Below are 18,172 nucleotides of genomic sequence, written 5' to 3'. Positions count from 1 at the left end.
TAGTATTTGTCTTTCTCTGACTGACTTATTTCATGTAGCATTATACTTTCTAGGTCCATCCATGTTGTTGCAAATGGCAAGATTTCATCCTTTTATGGCCAAATATTATTCTTTGGTATATGCATATACACCACTTCTTCTTTATCCATCCATCTATCAGTGGACACTTGGGTTGTTTCTTTTTTTTTAAATATTTTATTTATTCATGAGAGACAGAGAGAGAGAGAGGGAGAGAGAGAGAGAGAAGTAGAGGGAGAAGCAGGCTCCCAAGGAGCAGGGAGCCCGATGCGGGACTCAATCCCAGGACCCTGGGATCATGACCTGAGCTGAAGGCAGACGCTTAACCATCTGAGCCACCCAGGCGCCCCACTTGGGTTGTTTCTATAGCTTGCCTATTATAAATAATGTTTCAATAATCATTGGGGTGCATATGTCTTTTCAAATTACTGGGAGGGAGGGGGTAAATACCCACTAGTGGAATTACTGGATCATATGGTGTTTCAATTTTTAACTTTTTGGGGAACCTCCATACTGTTTTCCACAGGGACAGTCCCACCAACAGTGCACCAAGTTTCCTTTTTCTCTACATCCTTGCCAACACTTGTTATTTCCTGTCTTTTTTATTCTAGCCATTCTAACAGGTGTAAGGTGATATCTTATTGTGGTTTTGATTTGCATTTCCCTGGTGATGAGTGATGTTGAACATCTTTTCATGTGTCTGTTGGCCATCTGGATGTCTTCTTTGGAAAAATGTCTAGTCAGGTCTTCTGCCCATTTTTAATTGGATTATTTGTGGTTTCTTGGTGTTGAGTTTGTGGCAATATTTAATTATCAGATACTTGAACTAGTCATATAAGAAATAATTGCTACACCTGTATTGTATAAAATCATTTAAGACTGTGATCAGAGAAATAAAACACAATGACAGTAGGCCAAAAATTTCAAATAAATACTTTAAAAATGAGTATTTCATAAGAGGTGAAAAATAGTTTTGAAAATGGAGTTGTATTTTATTTTTTTATTTTTAAAGATTTTGTTTATTTGACAGACATACAGAGACAGCGAGAGAGGGAACACAAGCAAGGGTAGTGGGAGAGGGAGAAGCAGGCTTCTCGCTGAGCAGGGAGCCTGATGCAGGGCTCGATCCCAGGACCCTGGGATCATGACCTGAGCTGAAGGCAGATGCCCAACAACTGAGCCACCCAGGCACCCCAGAAAATGGAGTTGTATTTCATAACCTCCACTCTTATCTTCCTCATTTATTTATGACTATGGAATCAAATATATAAACAATACTAAATCAACACTCAGAAGTTCCCAGTTTGAGTTCTAAATCTTTCACTAATAATTGCAAAATAAGTCCTTTGTCTTCCCTTGCTTTTATTTTCCACTTCTGAAAACAGAGGTTGTCAGAATAGTAATAATTTTAAGTCTGCTTATATTCTATATTCAATGTTTGATTACACTCTACTGCTAACCTCACCTCATCCTCAGTTAAAAAAAGATAGGAGGGGCACCTGGGTGCTTAGTTGGTTAAGTGTCTGCCTTTGGCTCAGGTCGTCAACCCATGATCTGGGGATAGAGCCCCATGGCACCCTGCTCAGCAAGGAGACTGTTTTTCCCTCCCCCTCTGCCTGCCACTTCCCCTGCTTGTGTTCTCTCTCTCTCTCTCTCTCTCTGTAAAATAAATAAATAACATTTTTAAAAAAAGAAAGAAAGAAAAAATAGGAGCCAATGTCATTGAACTCCATGATTTTCCTGCCATCAGATCACCCAGCCTGTATTCATACTCTTTATGTGGTTTTCCTTTCCTTTACATTGTAGGGATTATTGTGTATCTCATTAAAGTCAAAGACACATTCGTATTTGCATTCAAGTAGCAATAATTTTTCTCTCCTGGAAAATCATTTATATCTCAGGTCATGGAATCATCATTGTGCAGTGTATTCTAGTATTTTCCAACTCAAAAACAAAATCTGCCCTTGGTGACATACCCTCATTCTGCTCACCCTCGTTAAGGAAGTACTCAGAGGTCTCCATCATCCTGTTTTTCACTTCCTTATCTCCCAGTTCTACGTTCTCCAACACATCTCCCATCCCTGCAGTGCTGATAATTTTTTTTCCTGCCATGGTCATCAATGTTCTCCAACTAGCCAAAACATGGATCTCATCTCTGTCCTCATCTATTTAAGTTCTCAGTAATATCCAACCCATTTGAACCCTGCCTCCTTCTCAAGACCTTTCGTTTCATGGGGCTTCCACAACACAATTGGTCTTAGTGTCACTCCTACTTCAGGGTCTTCTATCTACATGCTTCCTCAATGCCATGACTCCACATACTGGACAGCCCAGGACTCCGTCCTGAGCCCTCTGTGTTTGCACATCCCTTCTGCTTGATACCCCCCTAGTCCTGTTACTTCTATCGTTATCTGTGGCTAATGGTCCCCCGGCTCGCTTCAAGTCCCCTGTATCTCCCTAGCTCCACACTGTTATTTCTAAATGTGCTCTTGGCATCTTGATTTTGCTTAATATCTAGGAATGTACAAAAGTCATGTCAATCTGACCACATTGAAAAGAAAACTCTTATTTTTCTACACAACTGTACTACTCCATGCACAACTATACAATCTGGTTGCCCAAGGAAAACAAAAACAAAACCAAAAACAACAGTCATCTTTGATCACTGTGCTTTAGTAACTCTTATCAGCTAAGCCATGAACACACCTTAAGGACCCCTACTATATATCTAAGCCCCACCCTTTCCCCACATCCCTAGCAACACCTCAGGCTCACCCACTATTATTCCTGATTGAGACCATTTAACCGTGGCTGAACGCAGCCTGCAGAACTCCTATTTGGTGTGTTCAATGAATGAAGTAAGAAAGGAATTTTTGAAAAACTATGAAAAGTTTGATTTATTATATGTCATGCACTCACATGTTTCCAGTAATAATTTGTCTTTCCACATAACTAATGGAAGCAGGCTGAGGGCTATTTACTATACATTTCTTACCATAACATTTTAATGGAAATGGTAGGTGGATAATTTGGGCTTTCTATTTTTTTTATTTCAAATATTTTTTGAGATTTTATTTTATTTTTTTAATTTAATTTAATTTTATTATGTTACATTAGTCACCATACAATACATCATTAGTTTTTGATGTGGTGATCCACAATTCATTGTTTTCATTTAACACCCAGTGCTCCATGCAGTATGTGCCCTCCTTAATACCCATCAGTTTGCTGAATAAGTCAATGTATTTTAAGTCTCTTTTCTGTGGGCTAGGCACTATAAAAGGAGAAGGTTAATATTCTGGTTTAAAATCTCTGACTTTGGCATTATTGCCAAAATACTCGGCTAGCACGTACGTGTATGACACTTGATGTCTGACTGGAGGCCAGGATATAGGGGAGACAGCTATGCTTTTAGGATAACACCGTGTTCTATTTGTCCAAACCACGTTCCGTGAGACTTTCTCCCATTAACATTTCAAGAACTATTGGGAATTCATATTGACTACTTTCCCATATCTGTATATACGTCTTCAATTTCCCTAGCCTATTAGTGTCACTGGCTGGATTTACCAGATTCCCAGAGAAAAGTTTGTTACAGTTTGCAACATATTTGATACAGAATTTCATTTGGCTCCTAGTTAACAATGGACAATACAATAAAAGGACAGAAGGAATTCTGTATGCATTTTAGTGCTGAAAGCTACCGACATTTATTACATGTTTGGACATTTTGTAAGAATTTATTTATACCTCATTATTGCATACCAGGTTTTGATATTCATCATTTGTGGATATAGACATATTTTTTAACCTAAATAAGGATATTAAAGGTCTATTCACTTAGCAAATAATATATATATTCTCATGGTGTTACCACTAGATGTAAATTATTAATATTTTATCATAGATTGGAAAGAACATAAAATGTAATTATAGGTTTATATGAATATCATGGTCTCTCAATTCATCATAAGTTAAGTATGGTTAAATTAATAATAATAATAATAAATAATTAAGTGACAAGCTGCTGTATCAAAAGCATGAACATACATAGGAAAAATATTAATTTCATTAGCCTTCAGGTATAGATGGATACCCAGCATTTTGTAACTATTTAGCGATATCAAGAAAACGCCTTTAATTTGAATAATGTTTGGACAAAAACTTCTTAAAACATAAATGACAAACTCTAAGTTACGGGTGAGATGGAATAGTATGTGACTAATCTACTTTATCACAAAGCCTATAGCTACAGAAATAAAGTATAGGAATTCTTTTTGTGGCCTCTTTGAAAATTCCTGGAGTTTTAGCTTTTCCACACAACCAGGGTTGTGAAATTTTTTGACCCTTGGCACATCTTTTGAAACTACTGTGTCAACTGAGGAGTTATGAACTGCTTCTGAGAATAAATATGTGATTTGTCATATCTTAGCATGAAAAAAGCAGATCCTGCTGTGCTATTAAAAACATTATTAGGGGCGCCTGGGTGCCTCAGTCGTTAAGCGTCTGCCTTCGGCTCAGGTCATGATCCCAGGGTCCTGGGATAGAGCTCCACATCAGGCTCCCTGCTCCACAGGAAGTCTGCTTCTCCCTCTCCCACTCCCCCTGCACTCTCTCTCTCCGTTCCCTCTCTCGCTGTGTCTCTCTCTCTGTCAAACAAATAAAATCTTAAAAAAATTATTATATGCTATAGGTTGATGATTAATTGCTACGTGTTACAGCACCTGGGCTATATTTACTTCAGAAAATGGTGTCCACGTGCATTCAAGCATACGTTTGCACAAGTCTGTGTATACCTGCAAAGATGGACTGAAGAAGTTTATTTTTGGAGTGCAATTGCGGCCCCAGTATTGAACAAGTAAATACATTAAAAGGCAGATGTATAACACAAACCACTGTGGGGTGATTACTCATGGCAATCATCCAACCAAAGAAGTTTCCTATGGAAAGACTTAGAGCAAAGAGGACATGGAGAAGGAGGTGTTATTTCTAGTCCAGAAGATGTGAAATTCTAGAGAGGGCAGGGGAAGACCTGCCTTGAGGTAACCAGTTGCCCTTCTTTCCTTTTTGCCTGGTTAGCTGCAAGGTGGAATAGTGGAGCCCCCGGGAAAACCCATTCATCCTCATGAATGTGTCAACTTCAGCTCCTGCTTCCAGGAGCAAGTCAGATTTCATCTGTTGGCAATATTACGAGAGCTCTTAAGGAGCCGGGCTTCAGAAAAAAAGGTATAAGTACCACTGAATATAGCAAGCATAGCTGAAACATTCAGAATTGTGCAATTTTGTCAGAGCGTTGCTAGCATATTTTAGCTATCATTGTGGGTGCTATTTTTCGCTCGTTCCTACTCATGAGGACGGCCCAAGTGCATACTAATCCTGGCTGTAAGATGGTGCTACAGAGTTGTGAACTATTTGGAATATACTTTAAACAAATCCATTGCTTACATAATAGCTATTGTAGGGATGGGGTCTAGTGCAGCCTGTTTACATATAATGAGATATACCAGAGTTATAGATGAACTCATAGCATCGCAGTGTCGGTCTAGGTCATAGTATTGACAGAAGAGCTAAAAACAAATCCTTACCTTTTGTTTGTTAGCTTTTGTTTTCCATTACATCCCTACCTGCTTTCTTATTAAGAACGCTGAAGAATAATTAGGTAGAAAAACAGGGTGTGCACCCTCCTAGAAGAATTAAGGCAAGTGACATGTATGGGAAATATTACGTATAGGTTCCATGGATTTGGGGATTGTTTAAGTAGAGTTCATTTTGGATTAATTATATGCATAAATTATGCAGGCTCTGATAGCAAAATAACATTCTCCTTACGTAAAATATATGATTCACTTTTTATAAGAAACAAAGATTCTATTCATTCTTTAAAAGGAAACAAACTTGTATGTATGTATAGATGGATGTATTAAAGACTTTTAAAAGCAGTTTTAGGTTCATAGGAAAATTAAGATGAAGGGACACATTTTTCATATACCCCTACCCCACACAAGCACAACCTCCCCCACTGTCAACATCCCCACCAGATGGTACATTTGTTGCAGCTGATGAACCCACACTGACACATCATCATCACACAAATTCCAGAATTTACATTAGGGTTCACTCCTAGTGTTGTAGATTCTATGGGTTTGAAAAAATGAACATGTACCCACCATTATAGTTTCATACAGAGTATTTTCATGGCCCTAAAAATCCTTTGTGCTCTACCTAAAGACGTATTTATTGGCATCTCCGATTTGTCATATTTCACATAAAAATAATACATAGTTATATTATGCTTGGTTTGTCTCAGTTTGGCAAATCTTTCCTTCCAAGTCTTATGAGCAATTAAAATAAAACAGAGATAATACAGATTTATTTAAAATTCACCATAAATCACTGTTTCTGCTTTCATTTACTCAACAGTCTTTCACATGGAAGCACATAATTTCTACAATGCAGGGAAATTGTAAGTTCATAGACATAGGTGTAAATAGTGGTAAAGCCATACTCCTATACCTACACATGCTAGTAGAAAGGGTTGCTCAGGGTGAACTGATATTGTATCCTTCTGTGAGACACCACCTTGTATGTCCAGCTTGGGGTTAGAAGAGGAACATGAAATCAGGAAAGGGAAATGGGGTATCTTTTCAGTCCTTTCCCCACCATTTCTAATGCTAATTTAAATTACAACCGCACCTGCTGCCCAATTTAAATGGTTCTGTTTCTTTGTCATCTTGAAATGTGTTTCTGTACTGATAAAACTTAGCATTAGGGACAATTGATTTAGTAACTTGCTCTTTTAAGAAGACCCTTTGTTGATAAGCACACCACTAGTCTGAGTGGTGGTAACAGTGTGTTTAAAATGTACTTATACAAATGAAAAGATTTGCACAAAGCCTGTTCATGATAGAGGGCTGGCACATTAATTTGCCTTGAATATATGAATAAATGAGGAATTAATGAACAATTGGAAGCACAGAGAAGGAGAGATATGGAAGAATCATGTAAGGAATTAATACTTAAATGTTTTTAATTGTTCCCAGAAGATAAACATATTGGAATAAGCTCACCCCAGGATATATATTATAGATACTGTTTTACATTCCTTTTACAATGGTTGAGAAACAAGTCTTCCATATATTTTTAGAAGTCCCTGATTTAGAAATGTTTAAAGAGAGGCTAGCGTTTTATTTTCATGGAGTCTATAGGGGTTTTGATATGCTTGATTATACAAAAAGAAGCTCATAATGAGGACTTACTCAGACCAACTCTCTTACAACGGTGAGATGCTGAGAATTGGTAAAAAAAAAAAAAAATAGAAAGTATTACAAAACGCCAAGAACATATTTTAAAAATTGCACCAGAGTCCATACTGAGCAGCATCTCTTTCTCACAGGCCTGAGATTCTGTTTGGAGGTTGAAAAAGTAAACGATTTCATCTATTGTCGTTAAGAAATCTTCACTTGTAAATGTTAAATTCCCTAATTATTCTGTATTTATCAGAATATTCCCTGTGGGTTTTACATTTTTTTGAAGTCTAGAACTTTGTCTTTTTTTTTCTTTTTCCTTCCTATTTACCTATTAAGGAATCTATATTTATAACAGTAAAAGTTTGTGATTACTCTGTGTTTATCAAAATACCCCCTTGTGGACTTTAAGTTCTTCCGAAGGCCAGAATTTTGTCCCTCTCCTCTTTGTTTTAATTCCTAAAACTGTGGCCTGGACAGAGTAGGCATTCAATAAATCCCAGGAGATTGAACCACTTGTTGCCGTCAACAAGTGGAGCGGGCACAGTGTCTGCCCTCATGGCATTTACCCATGGAAAGGTGTGAGGCGGGCAGTGCAAGAAGAGCCACACAAAATCCCAAAAGGTGAAACACTGTGAAGAGAAGAGGCTCCATTGACAAAAAGACAGATTGCTTTGGACGGAATGAGCAGGGTCAGCACCACCGAGAACCAGCCATTATGCAAAAACTTGAAATATATAGAGCTGCCTTCTGTAGGGAACCAAGTCAAGGCAGAGGGGAGGGTATGCACGTTTTTAAGGAACTAAAGAAACCACTTTGGTCCCTGAATCACCCACAATCCCAAATATATCTCAGCGTTATTCATATTCACATTAGCCAAGATCATGAAAACAACCTAAGTGTCCATTGGCAGATGAATGGATAAAGTAAAGATGTGTGTATTTGTGTATATATACACATACACACGGAAATAGTGTTCAGCCTTAAAAAAGGAGATACTTCCATTTGTAACAGTTATTGATGAACCTGCAAGACATTATGCTTAGTGAAACAGATCTATAAAGAAAAAAAATGTATCATCTCATTTACCTGTGGAATCTAACAGTCAAATACGTAATATCAATGAGTAGAACGGTGACCACCAGGCACCAGGGAGTGGGGGAAACGGTGAGATGTTGGTCAAAGGGTACAAAGTTGTAGTTATGTAAGATGAATAAGTAGAGAGATTTAATAATGTACAGTATGGTGGTATAGTTAATAATGTTGTATTGAAAACTGGAAGTTTGCTAAGAGTACAGATTATCACCACACTCAAAAAATGGTAACTATGCGAAGAGATATGTTAATTAATTTGACTGCAGTAATCATTTCACTATGTTTATGTGTATAAAACATCATTGTGTACACCTTACATATATCCAGTTTTTATTTAAAAATGTATTTACATGGGGCGCCTGGGTGGCTCAGTGGGTTAAGTGTCTGCCTTTGGCTCAGGTCATGGGAACTGGGATCGAGCCCCAAGTCCAGCTCTCTGCTCAGTAGAGAGTCTGCTTCTCCCTCTGCCCCACTCTCCCACTTGTGCACTCTCTCTTCTCTCAAATAAAGAAATAAAATCTTTTAAAAGGTATTTACTCAACATTATTTTTTACTTGCATCTCTGCCCATCCCTGATTGAGAAATGCTGGCAAATTTCATTATAAATGTGATTTTCTATTTTTTTATTATTATGTTATGTTAATCACCATACAATACATCATTAGTTCTTGATGTAGTGATCCATGATTCATTGTTTGTGCATAACACCCAGTGCTCCGCGCAGACTGTGCCCTCTTTAATACCCATCACCAGGCTAGCCCATCCCCCCACCCCCTCCCCTCTAGAACCCTCAGTTTGTTTCCCTGGAGTCCATAGCCTCTCATAGTTTGTCTCCCCCTCCAATTTCCCCCCTTCATTTTTCCCCTCCTGCTATCTTCTTCTTCTTCGTTTTTTTTTTTTTTTAACATATGATGTATTATTTGTTTCAGAGGTACAGTTTCTATTTTAATACCAGGTAGAATATTTACAGAATGCCACATTATCTGACACACTACAGGTTCTTTGCCCAAAACTGGGTATACATTTTCTCTTTTTATGGAGCATTAATAGCATGGAGTAAAGATTATCCTTTGACAACAGGCTCTGGCTCATTGTTGAGGCTAACCACTGACAAAAGCCTCTCTGATACCCTTTGCCTTGGCTTGACAAAATCACAAAATGGCCATTTTTACACCCCTAATGAAAGCACAGTTATGTAGTGAGACCCCCTGTGTGTGACTCATTACAAGTTGTCCAACCATGACCCTCAGACATTAATGGATTATCATTGCTTCCCCGCAGGGTGCTGCACAAGGCAGGACTGAATACATGTGTCAGGAAGGTGATGGGAATGAACCTGCCGGTCTCAATGATGATCCTTCAATTCTTTTATTCTCTTCTTGTTGGACAATGGCCACTTATAAATAGACCCATGAGAAAGAAAAAAAAATGAAATAAAACCAGGTTCAGGTCCTAAGCTTCATATGCAATATTGATCCTGGTTTGCCAGAGCTATCAACCTCAACACCTGTTTCAAAGCAGCCTGCTAAAATAATGTATTCACACAGACACTGCAATTTGAAAGAGTAGACTTTTATAATAAATTATAATAACTGTATCACTAATTTTAGTAGGAATTTCAAATAGCAAATTTAATGTATTCCATATTAGCATTGATCAGAAAAGCATCTATTTAGAGGCCTGCTCAGGACTGCACACATTAAGTTGGGTATTAGTTGGAAGCCTGACTTTCTTCTGGTGCCACATACTCTTTCCTTTCAGGTCTAACAAACAGCCATTTGGTACTTTTTTACAAGATTACAGAGTTTCAGATCTACTCTGAAATAGATCCCATGAAAATGTATTTCCAGTATTATGGTTTCTGTTTATCTATCCATTTACTATCTATATCACTTTCTTCCATTATTCCATCATTTATCATCTATCTCTTTCATCTCTCTATTGATTGACCAATCTATCTCTGTATCTCTTATCAATCTTTTATCTGTATCTGTCTTTTATCTATCGATTGATTGATCTATCTGCCTATCTGTAACTTCTATATATCTGTCATCTATTAATTACTTTCATATCTATCATCTATCTAATCTACCTAACCCCCCATTCCTTCTCCTAGTTCTCTTTGCCACTCAGATTTCTAGCCTAATTTCATGACATCTCTTACTCTCTTTCTCCTTGATTCCAATATTGGTCGTGGAAGAAAGCATTTCTTCTTTCAAGAGAAAAGGACCCTGTGCTCTATAAAAAGAAATTCATAGAATCATAATATATAGCTGTATCAGACATAAACCAATCATATCTAGTTGGTATGGTATCAGTCACCACGACAGAGGTGTTCTTTTTCTTTTTTTAAAGATTTTATTTATTTATTTGAGAGAGAGAGAATGAGAGATAGAGAGCACGAGAGGGAAGAGGGTCAGAGGGAGAAGCAGACTCCCTGCCGAGCAGGGAGCCCGATGTGGGACTCGATCCCGGGACTCCAGGATCATGACCTGAGCCGAAGGCAGTCGCTTAACCAACTGAGCCACCCAGGCGCCCGACAGAGGTGTTCTTTAAGAAATAAAGCTTCAAGGCTTTGCGAAGTTAAACATAGAGGAAAACTTTCTAGCCTCAGATCTTTTTAATATGTTAATATGGATAATTAAATAAAATCTGCATACATTACTCTAAAAATATTTATTTCAGAGTGTTTGGGTGTCCTCAAAATATGTTAAAAGAAATATTAAAAGAATTAACATATGAGATATATTTAAAAGAATTAAAAAAAGAATTAATGAACAATTCTTTTTGCTTATATTATTTTTGGGTCCTCCTAAGCACTGTAAAAAATAAATATTTGATAGACATCTGACTTAAAGCATAATATGGGTTAATTTCACTTTTATTGCTGATAATCAGTATCTCTGGAGTGTTAGCAGTTTTGAGTTCTTTAAAATTCTGTAACTGAGAGTCTTCAAATGTATATAAGAATCTGTAGATAATATACAATGATCCATAGTCACACTACAACTGGATGTTCGCATCCCAAAATCATGGAAAGTTCCTGCGAGGCTAAAGAAGGATCTTTGCTTTATTTAGGTCATCAAGCTGGCGTTCGAGGAGTTTGAACTGGAACGAGGCTATGACACACTCACGGTGGGCGATGCTGGCAAAGTGGGTGATGCCCGGACGGTCTTGTACGTGTAAGTACGGGGTGCAGTGTCTCTTCCCCTCTTGGGCGTGTGGCCGGCTGTGCCAGCATGGATGGGTACTTGCCAAGCCAGTAGTGCCCAAATCTGATTTCACATGACAACTAAATCAGGATTACGTTTCATCTGTTTCAACTTTTTTTCCCCTCAAATTATTAAAAACTATGGCAAACATTAGAATATACAGAAGAGTATAAAGTAGAAATGGTAGTTTCTCAACCAGCCCCTCCTTCTTAGTGTTCTCTTTCTACTTCCCTGTGGCATTACCTTTTCAGTGTTCTTGGAAGTACAAGTATTGTCTAGAGTAATAACGTAGGTCTTACAAAAGCCCTTGCAGTCTGTGAGAGCACGTGCTGCAAGCAGAGGTTGGGGGGTAATAGCACTGGGATAACTGATGGTGTATCTGTGGCACTCGGTGTACAGGGTCCAGAAAAATACAATCACAGCCTTGATATGAAGATTAGCACATGAATGCCTGCCCTGCCACTTGCACGGGGAGTTAGTCTGCCCTGCGGTGCTGTACCCCGAAGTCTTTACCTGCTCCCCAGTGTTGGACCTTGAGGACACTTTTGTCACTTTCATGAGACCCATGCTATCCAAATTGAAAACATGATCTGGGAGAATCCCTACTCATCAAGGTTGTCAGCACAGAGGGAAACGTCTTTGTAGCTTTTCCTCCAGCGTTAGCAGCTTAATCAATGGCTTCATGTAGCAGGTCCTACTACTACCAAGCTGGAAACCTCTTTCTTTAATGGAGGTTATTCTGCCATTTTCCACCTTTTTATTTTTTTGGTTTACTTGTACAATGCTCAGGCTTGCTTTTTGTTTGTGGGGGATCTTGCCCCTGATACTGTTGTAGGATTGCAGGGTTCTTATCTCACAGAGTCAGGAATGAATCTCACGGACCCAAAAGGGTGAAGTGCAAGTTTATTAAGTGAAGGTGATAACAGAAAGGAAAGAAAAAGCTCTGGAGAGTGAGAGGGGTCCCAAATGGGTTGCCACTGCAGGCTTTTATGGTCAGTCTTTTATAGAAAACTGACCAGAGAACTTCCTAGATATCTCATCTATAACATTTAAGACAAATAAGGTGGATTTGTAACTACCATGTAAATATCTTGTCTATGCTTAGGACAGACAAGGTGGATTGTTATGTTCCCTTCTCTTTGGTTAATATCTTGTCTGTAACATTTCTGCACAGGTAGGACTTCTGTGAGCCTGGCCACCTAGCCCCCTGTGTGAGCCTACTCAGGGGAGTTAGGGGCCTCCTATCTCTCCCTGCCTTTACCTTAACTCTTTTCTTATTCAATACCTTCAACTTATTGTTCTGCTAGAGAAAAACAGTACTGGCTATTATACGCACTCATTCTATATTTACCAGTTGCTTATAAGGTAATTCACATTTTTAAAAAGTGCTGTAGATGAACATGCTGTCCGTGCCTTTAACAATGAATGGGCCCATATTCTGACTACATTGGTAATGTACCCTTGTCATTTATTATATATTGGACATCTTTCCCTACCAGTACATGACTCTATCTCATCTTCTTATGGGTCAATTACACGAATAATAATAATTAAAATCATGTTACTGGCCCATGACTTATGATAATAATTATAATAGCATTAGTAATATCATAGCTAATATTCATTGAATATCTCATATATCATGTGCTGGGCTAAATGCCTCATACATATTATCTTATTTAGTCCTTACCTTAATCCTGTAAGTTAGGGGTTAATAGTATCCTCATATTATAAATGACAAGACTAAGACGTAGGTAGATTAAAGGATTTACCCCCAGGGCGCCTGGGTGGCTCAGTCGTTAAGCGTCTGCCTTCAGCTCAGGTCATGATCCCAGGGTCCTGGGATCAAGTCCCATGTCAGGCTCCCTGCTTGGCAGGGAGCCCGCTTCTCCCCCTCCCTCTGCCTGCCTCTCTGCCTACTTGTGCTCTCTATCTCTCTGTCAAATAAATAAATAAAATCTTTAAAGTAAATAAAAAAAAAAAGGATTTACCCCAACTTGAAAACCTATGATATGTTGATATGTATATACTGGTATACACTGGATATATGTAGATATTTAAATCCAGTTATTGTTCTCCAGTGTCTGCTGGATATGGATATGGATATGGCATGTTTCTTAAGGAATTCTCATTGATGGTCTTGTGCCTTCCTCTGCCTACCTCATCCTTTGCATTTATAAGCAGCCGTGCACTAAACAACTCCATACAAATACCTGGCCACACTTGTTTGGTATGCCTCCAGGGAAATTTGTGGCAGGTGATTTTTAGGGGTAAACGGGAACTTCATTTACATTGTTATCTTTCCTCAAAATTTCCCCTAAAAATTTCTTGGTAGAAACGTTTCTGTTCTTCTGCCACATTATATGAAAGTCCCTATTCCCCCACCCTCACCAAATAGTTATTCTTTTTTGCCAAATTATTAGACGGGAATTGCCTCTATTTATAAGAATATCTTTCCTGCAGGGTGGAGCCCTGACATCTGTGTTGTTTGTAAGCTGCCACGCTGATTGCACACTCCCGGCCTGGTGTTGGTGTGCAGGAGTATTTGTCAGCACTGACAGAGTGGATAGGAATGGGGCCAGAAGGCCAAAGATGGAGTTTCTGGTTCTAGCTTTGCTATTAACCACCTCTCCTACCCTGAGGGAAGTCACTTCACCTCTCTGTACCTCTGTTTTCATGCCTATAAAATATGTATAATAAACTTTTCCTGCCTGTGGCAAGGAGCAAAATGAACTAATGCATGTTAAAGTGTTGCAGAGTTAAGAAATATAACCCACAAGTGAAGTAGCTTTATTATTATCATAAGAGCTAATTTAAGAAAGGTGTCACTAAAGCAAATTAGAGAAAATTTTAAATAAATGCAAAATATAAAATATAAATGGAGCAAAGTAATGCCATAAAAAATCCCTTAGGTAACTATTAAAGATCTAAAGTCAGACACCCATTTTTTAAATGCTTTTTGTTGTTAAGAGAGCAAGAGCAAACTATGTATTACATTGACATAAGTGTTATTAGAACTTCCTCTCGATAGCTCAAATCTATAAATGAAAAACTAAATAGCCAACTGAATCAAACTGAGATGCCCTTTGGGAGACATAATGTTACAAAGATCAGTTGGGCATTTAATCAGCTGCAGAGAGAAAAGAGAAGCCACTGATATATTTTCTTACTATATAAAATTACAGAAAAAAAAAGAAGCCAGTCAGAGAATCACAGCTGGTGTCTTCAAATAAACAGGTACTTTTATAGAATACATCAACAAATATTTTTGAGTACTTATATGCTAGACTTTATTCTCAGCACGGAGTTGAAAATCTAATTGGAGAGATGGCAGATACATGGGGCTAGTTATATACCAGAGTATAAAATCATTGGATCTCATGATGCAGATTTCAAATAAAATATGAGCTCAAAACTTCTTTATGGAAGACTAGTATTTACTACCTCAGGCTCAGTATGTTATTATAGGTTCCTCCTTTTGGGGTTGGGGGAGATGGAATTCTAGGCTTGGATTTTTAGGAAAATTCTAGAGAGTGAGCTACCTAACCAGCTCATTCTAAATGTGGTTTTCAATTTTTTAATTTTTGTTAATGGTGTTTTAGTTTCTTAACATTCTCGGCACAAAAAGAGAACAACTGAATTTAGGAGACCCTTTTATTAGTCTAATCTTCCCAAGAGATGAATGGGTTTACTGAGGTTATTTTTACAGAGGGACTGGCTTAAAATTAAATAAGTTACTTAACAAATTTCTGTTGAGATCCATCCAAGAATATATATTGATAATTGTCTTGAATTTAATTTGCAGAAGAATTGCATCTGGAATTCCCTCTGGCCTTTTCAGTTATTAGCAATTGGTGGCTGGGGGATTGCTTTAATTTCAGGTTATAAGTTTTAAATGTCTGTGCCTCTAAGGGGATGAATAGCCAACCTCAGGGAAGTCTGAGAGTAATACTGCCTCTGTCCTGCTAGATTTGTGGATTAATTGCAAAGGATTAGTATCCTTTGGTTACTAATGGTCAGTTATCTATTATTTCTGAAACTGCTTCTTATTTCTAGAAGCTTCCCAAGCCCTTGTAAACTGTGTCCACATCCCCCTGCTGTAGTTGGCAAATCCTGAGCCGAAGGGCATCATTCTCTTTTTATTAAAAGACTGTGGAACAGCCACACAACAGCAAACACTAAAAACTGATGTTTCCCTGTTTATATATCTTTGATATCATCAGACGATCCAATCAATATATCTCTTAGTGCTTTGGAGAAAAGCTTGAGCAGTTTATGTTTGGAAACTTAAAGGGTTTCTCGATAAAAAACCCATGTTTTCACGATTAGAAATCGAGTACACTCCCTAGGTTCTTGGAAGTCTGGAGTCTCATGATCACAAGCGTTTTTCTTCATATTCTCATTCTCCTAATGGCATTGCCTGTGCGCGTGGGTACATCTGATAGCACAGATCGGACTCATGCTACAACACCATTCTTCATGCAGACTTTATCCATGGTAGCTTTCCTGTCTCTGTCTGTTTGTCCGGGAGGCTTCTTCCTCAATTCTTTGAAGAAATATTTATTGCAATTCAGACATTATAGCAGGATTGGGGGGGGAGGGGGTCTTCAGGGGAATGGCCAGCATGTGGAGAAGGCAGAGGCTGCCCAGCCTTTGTTAGATCCCTGGAGAGGACAAGCGGAGCAGGGCCCTCTCTCCATATGCTACGGTATCCAGATTCTCTATTCCAACAACCCTATCAGTGGGGAAATAAATAGACCGCTGAACATCAGCATTTTAGGGTTAGGATACCAGCTGTTTCAGAGGTGTCTGGGAGGGCAAGATGACCCAGGACCTTGGGGCCCCATGGGAAGTTGTCTTTGGAGGCAACCTTCCTATAGGGGAGAAGCCAAAAGTCCCAAGGGAAGCATAGCTCACCTGCGGTGCCTGATGGAGATGGAGTGGGGTGAATGCCAACTGATTTGGGGCCCTGACAACCTGAGCCACTTTCCAAATGTCCTGCTCATTTTATCACGAGGGTTGACTCACTGTGGCTGCTTTTCTCTAAGAAGCCAAGAAATACACGTCTTTCTTTACACGCTCTTAACCCAAAGAGCTAAGGATCTCTTTTCCATGAATCATCAGCCAAAAGCATTTCAAGGTTGTATTGTGTGTTTTTGACATTAAATTAACTCAAAGGCTAAGTTATTCTCTTTCGGGGGGTATAAGAGCATTTAAAACAATAAGGGACATCCATTTATACTGCAACAAGCCTGCCTGTCTTACGCCTTTCAGGCTCAAAGGATTGTATGTGTAAAAAGGAATGGTTAATAAAAAATTAGTTTAAAAACATTGGAAGTACAATGCAACAAGAAAATATTATATTACTATAGTTATTATTTCTGCTTTAATATAGTGAAACATGCAAGGTTTCACGGGGTCCTGAGTCATCTTTGGAAATGGAAGATACTAGAAAGGAGGAAGGAAGGGGGGATTGAACTGTCATTTACTGAATCTGTGTGTACCTGCATTGTCTCGTGGCAATCTTGTGATACAGGTATTATTTCCATTTGCTAGATGCAAACATGGAGAGCTTTAATTTATGGTCATGAAGACAGGAGATTGCTCAATGGATATCTGAACCTAAGATGTTGATACAAAGTGATTCTTATTCACTTTTTCATCCATAACCAAATATCACAACCAGGATACTGACACTGATAGAACTCCTCAGTCTTGGACTTTCCTAGTTTTACTTCTATTCATGTGTGTGTGTTAAATTCTAAATTCGGTTATGTATCCACCAGCAGTCAAGACACATACAGTCCCCATCTGACAAATCTCACTGGTGTTGCCTTTTGTCATCACCTCTGTCTCCCTCTCCCGCACCTCTCCCTGACGCTGAAAGCCACTCTGAACTCCATCTGTAAAATAGTATCATTGCAAGAATGTTATATACATGGAATCGCAGAGTATAACCTTTTGTGATGGTCTTTTTTCACTCCGCAATATTCCCTGAATATTGAAAATTGAGGAATAGTTCTGTCCTTTTCATGACTGACTCAAATTCCATGATATGGATGTGCCACTGTGAGTTTAACATCTACCACTGCAGAGCATCTACCATTGTTTCCAAATTGACTATCATGTCTGCACCAGTTTTAGTGTGAGCATGAGTTTTCTTTTGTCTTGGATAGATCATCAGCACTGGTATTGCTGCACTGTACGTTAGTTGTGTGTTTTGTTTTATAAGAAACTTCCAAATGATATTGAGCATCTTTTTCTTGCCTCTTTTTTTTTTTGCCATCTGTACATTCTCTTTGGTAAATTGTCCATATGTCTTTTTATTATTCTCTGATTGGATTATTTAACATAATTTTTTAAGAGTTCTTTGTAGGTTCTTAGGGTGCCTGAGTGGCTGTTAGATAAGTGTCAGACTCTGGGTTTTGGCTTGTGTCATGGTCTCATGGTTGTGAGATCGAGCTCTGCATCAGGCTCTGTGCTTAGCAGGGAGCCTACCTGGGATTCTCTCTCCCTCTGTCCCTCCCCTCTCCACTGACACTCGAAAGAAAGAAAGGAAGAAAGAAAGAAAGAAAGAAAGAAAGAAAGAAAGAAAGAAAGAAA

At 38.5% G+C, this 18,172-nt stretch overlaps 1 protein-coding gene across 1 annotated transcript in view; it reads left to right on the top strand.

Moving 5' to 3' along the window:
* CSMD1 (CUB and Sushi multiple domains 1) overlaps window positions 1–18,172 on the top strand; it is a 2,052,675-nt gene that overhangs the window by 1,551,338 nt on the left and 483,165 nt on the right. Inside the window, exon 11 of the mRNA XM_073902260.1 lies at window positions 11,436–11,539. Within this exon, the coding sequence (XP_073758361.1) occupies window positions 11,436–11,539 (104 nt within the window). The remainder of the gene's footprint in view (window positions 1–11,435; window positions 11,540–18,172) is intronic.

This window comes from Callorhinus ursinus, unplaced genomic scaffold (assembly GCF_003265705.2).
Source record: "Callorhinus ursinus isolate GAN/ISIS: 27379988/994484 unplaced genomic scaffold, GSC_fseal_2.0 scaffold17, whole genome shotgun sequence".
NCBI lineage: Eukaryota > Metazoa > Chordata > Mammalia > Carnivora > Otariidae > Callorhinus > Callorhinus ursinus.
This window is presented reverse-complemented; position numbering and strand designations above follow the sequence as displayed.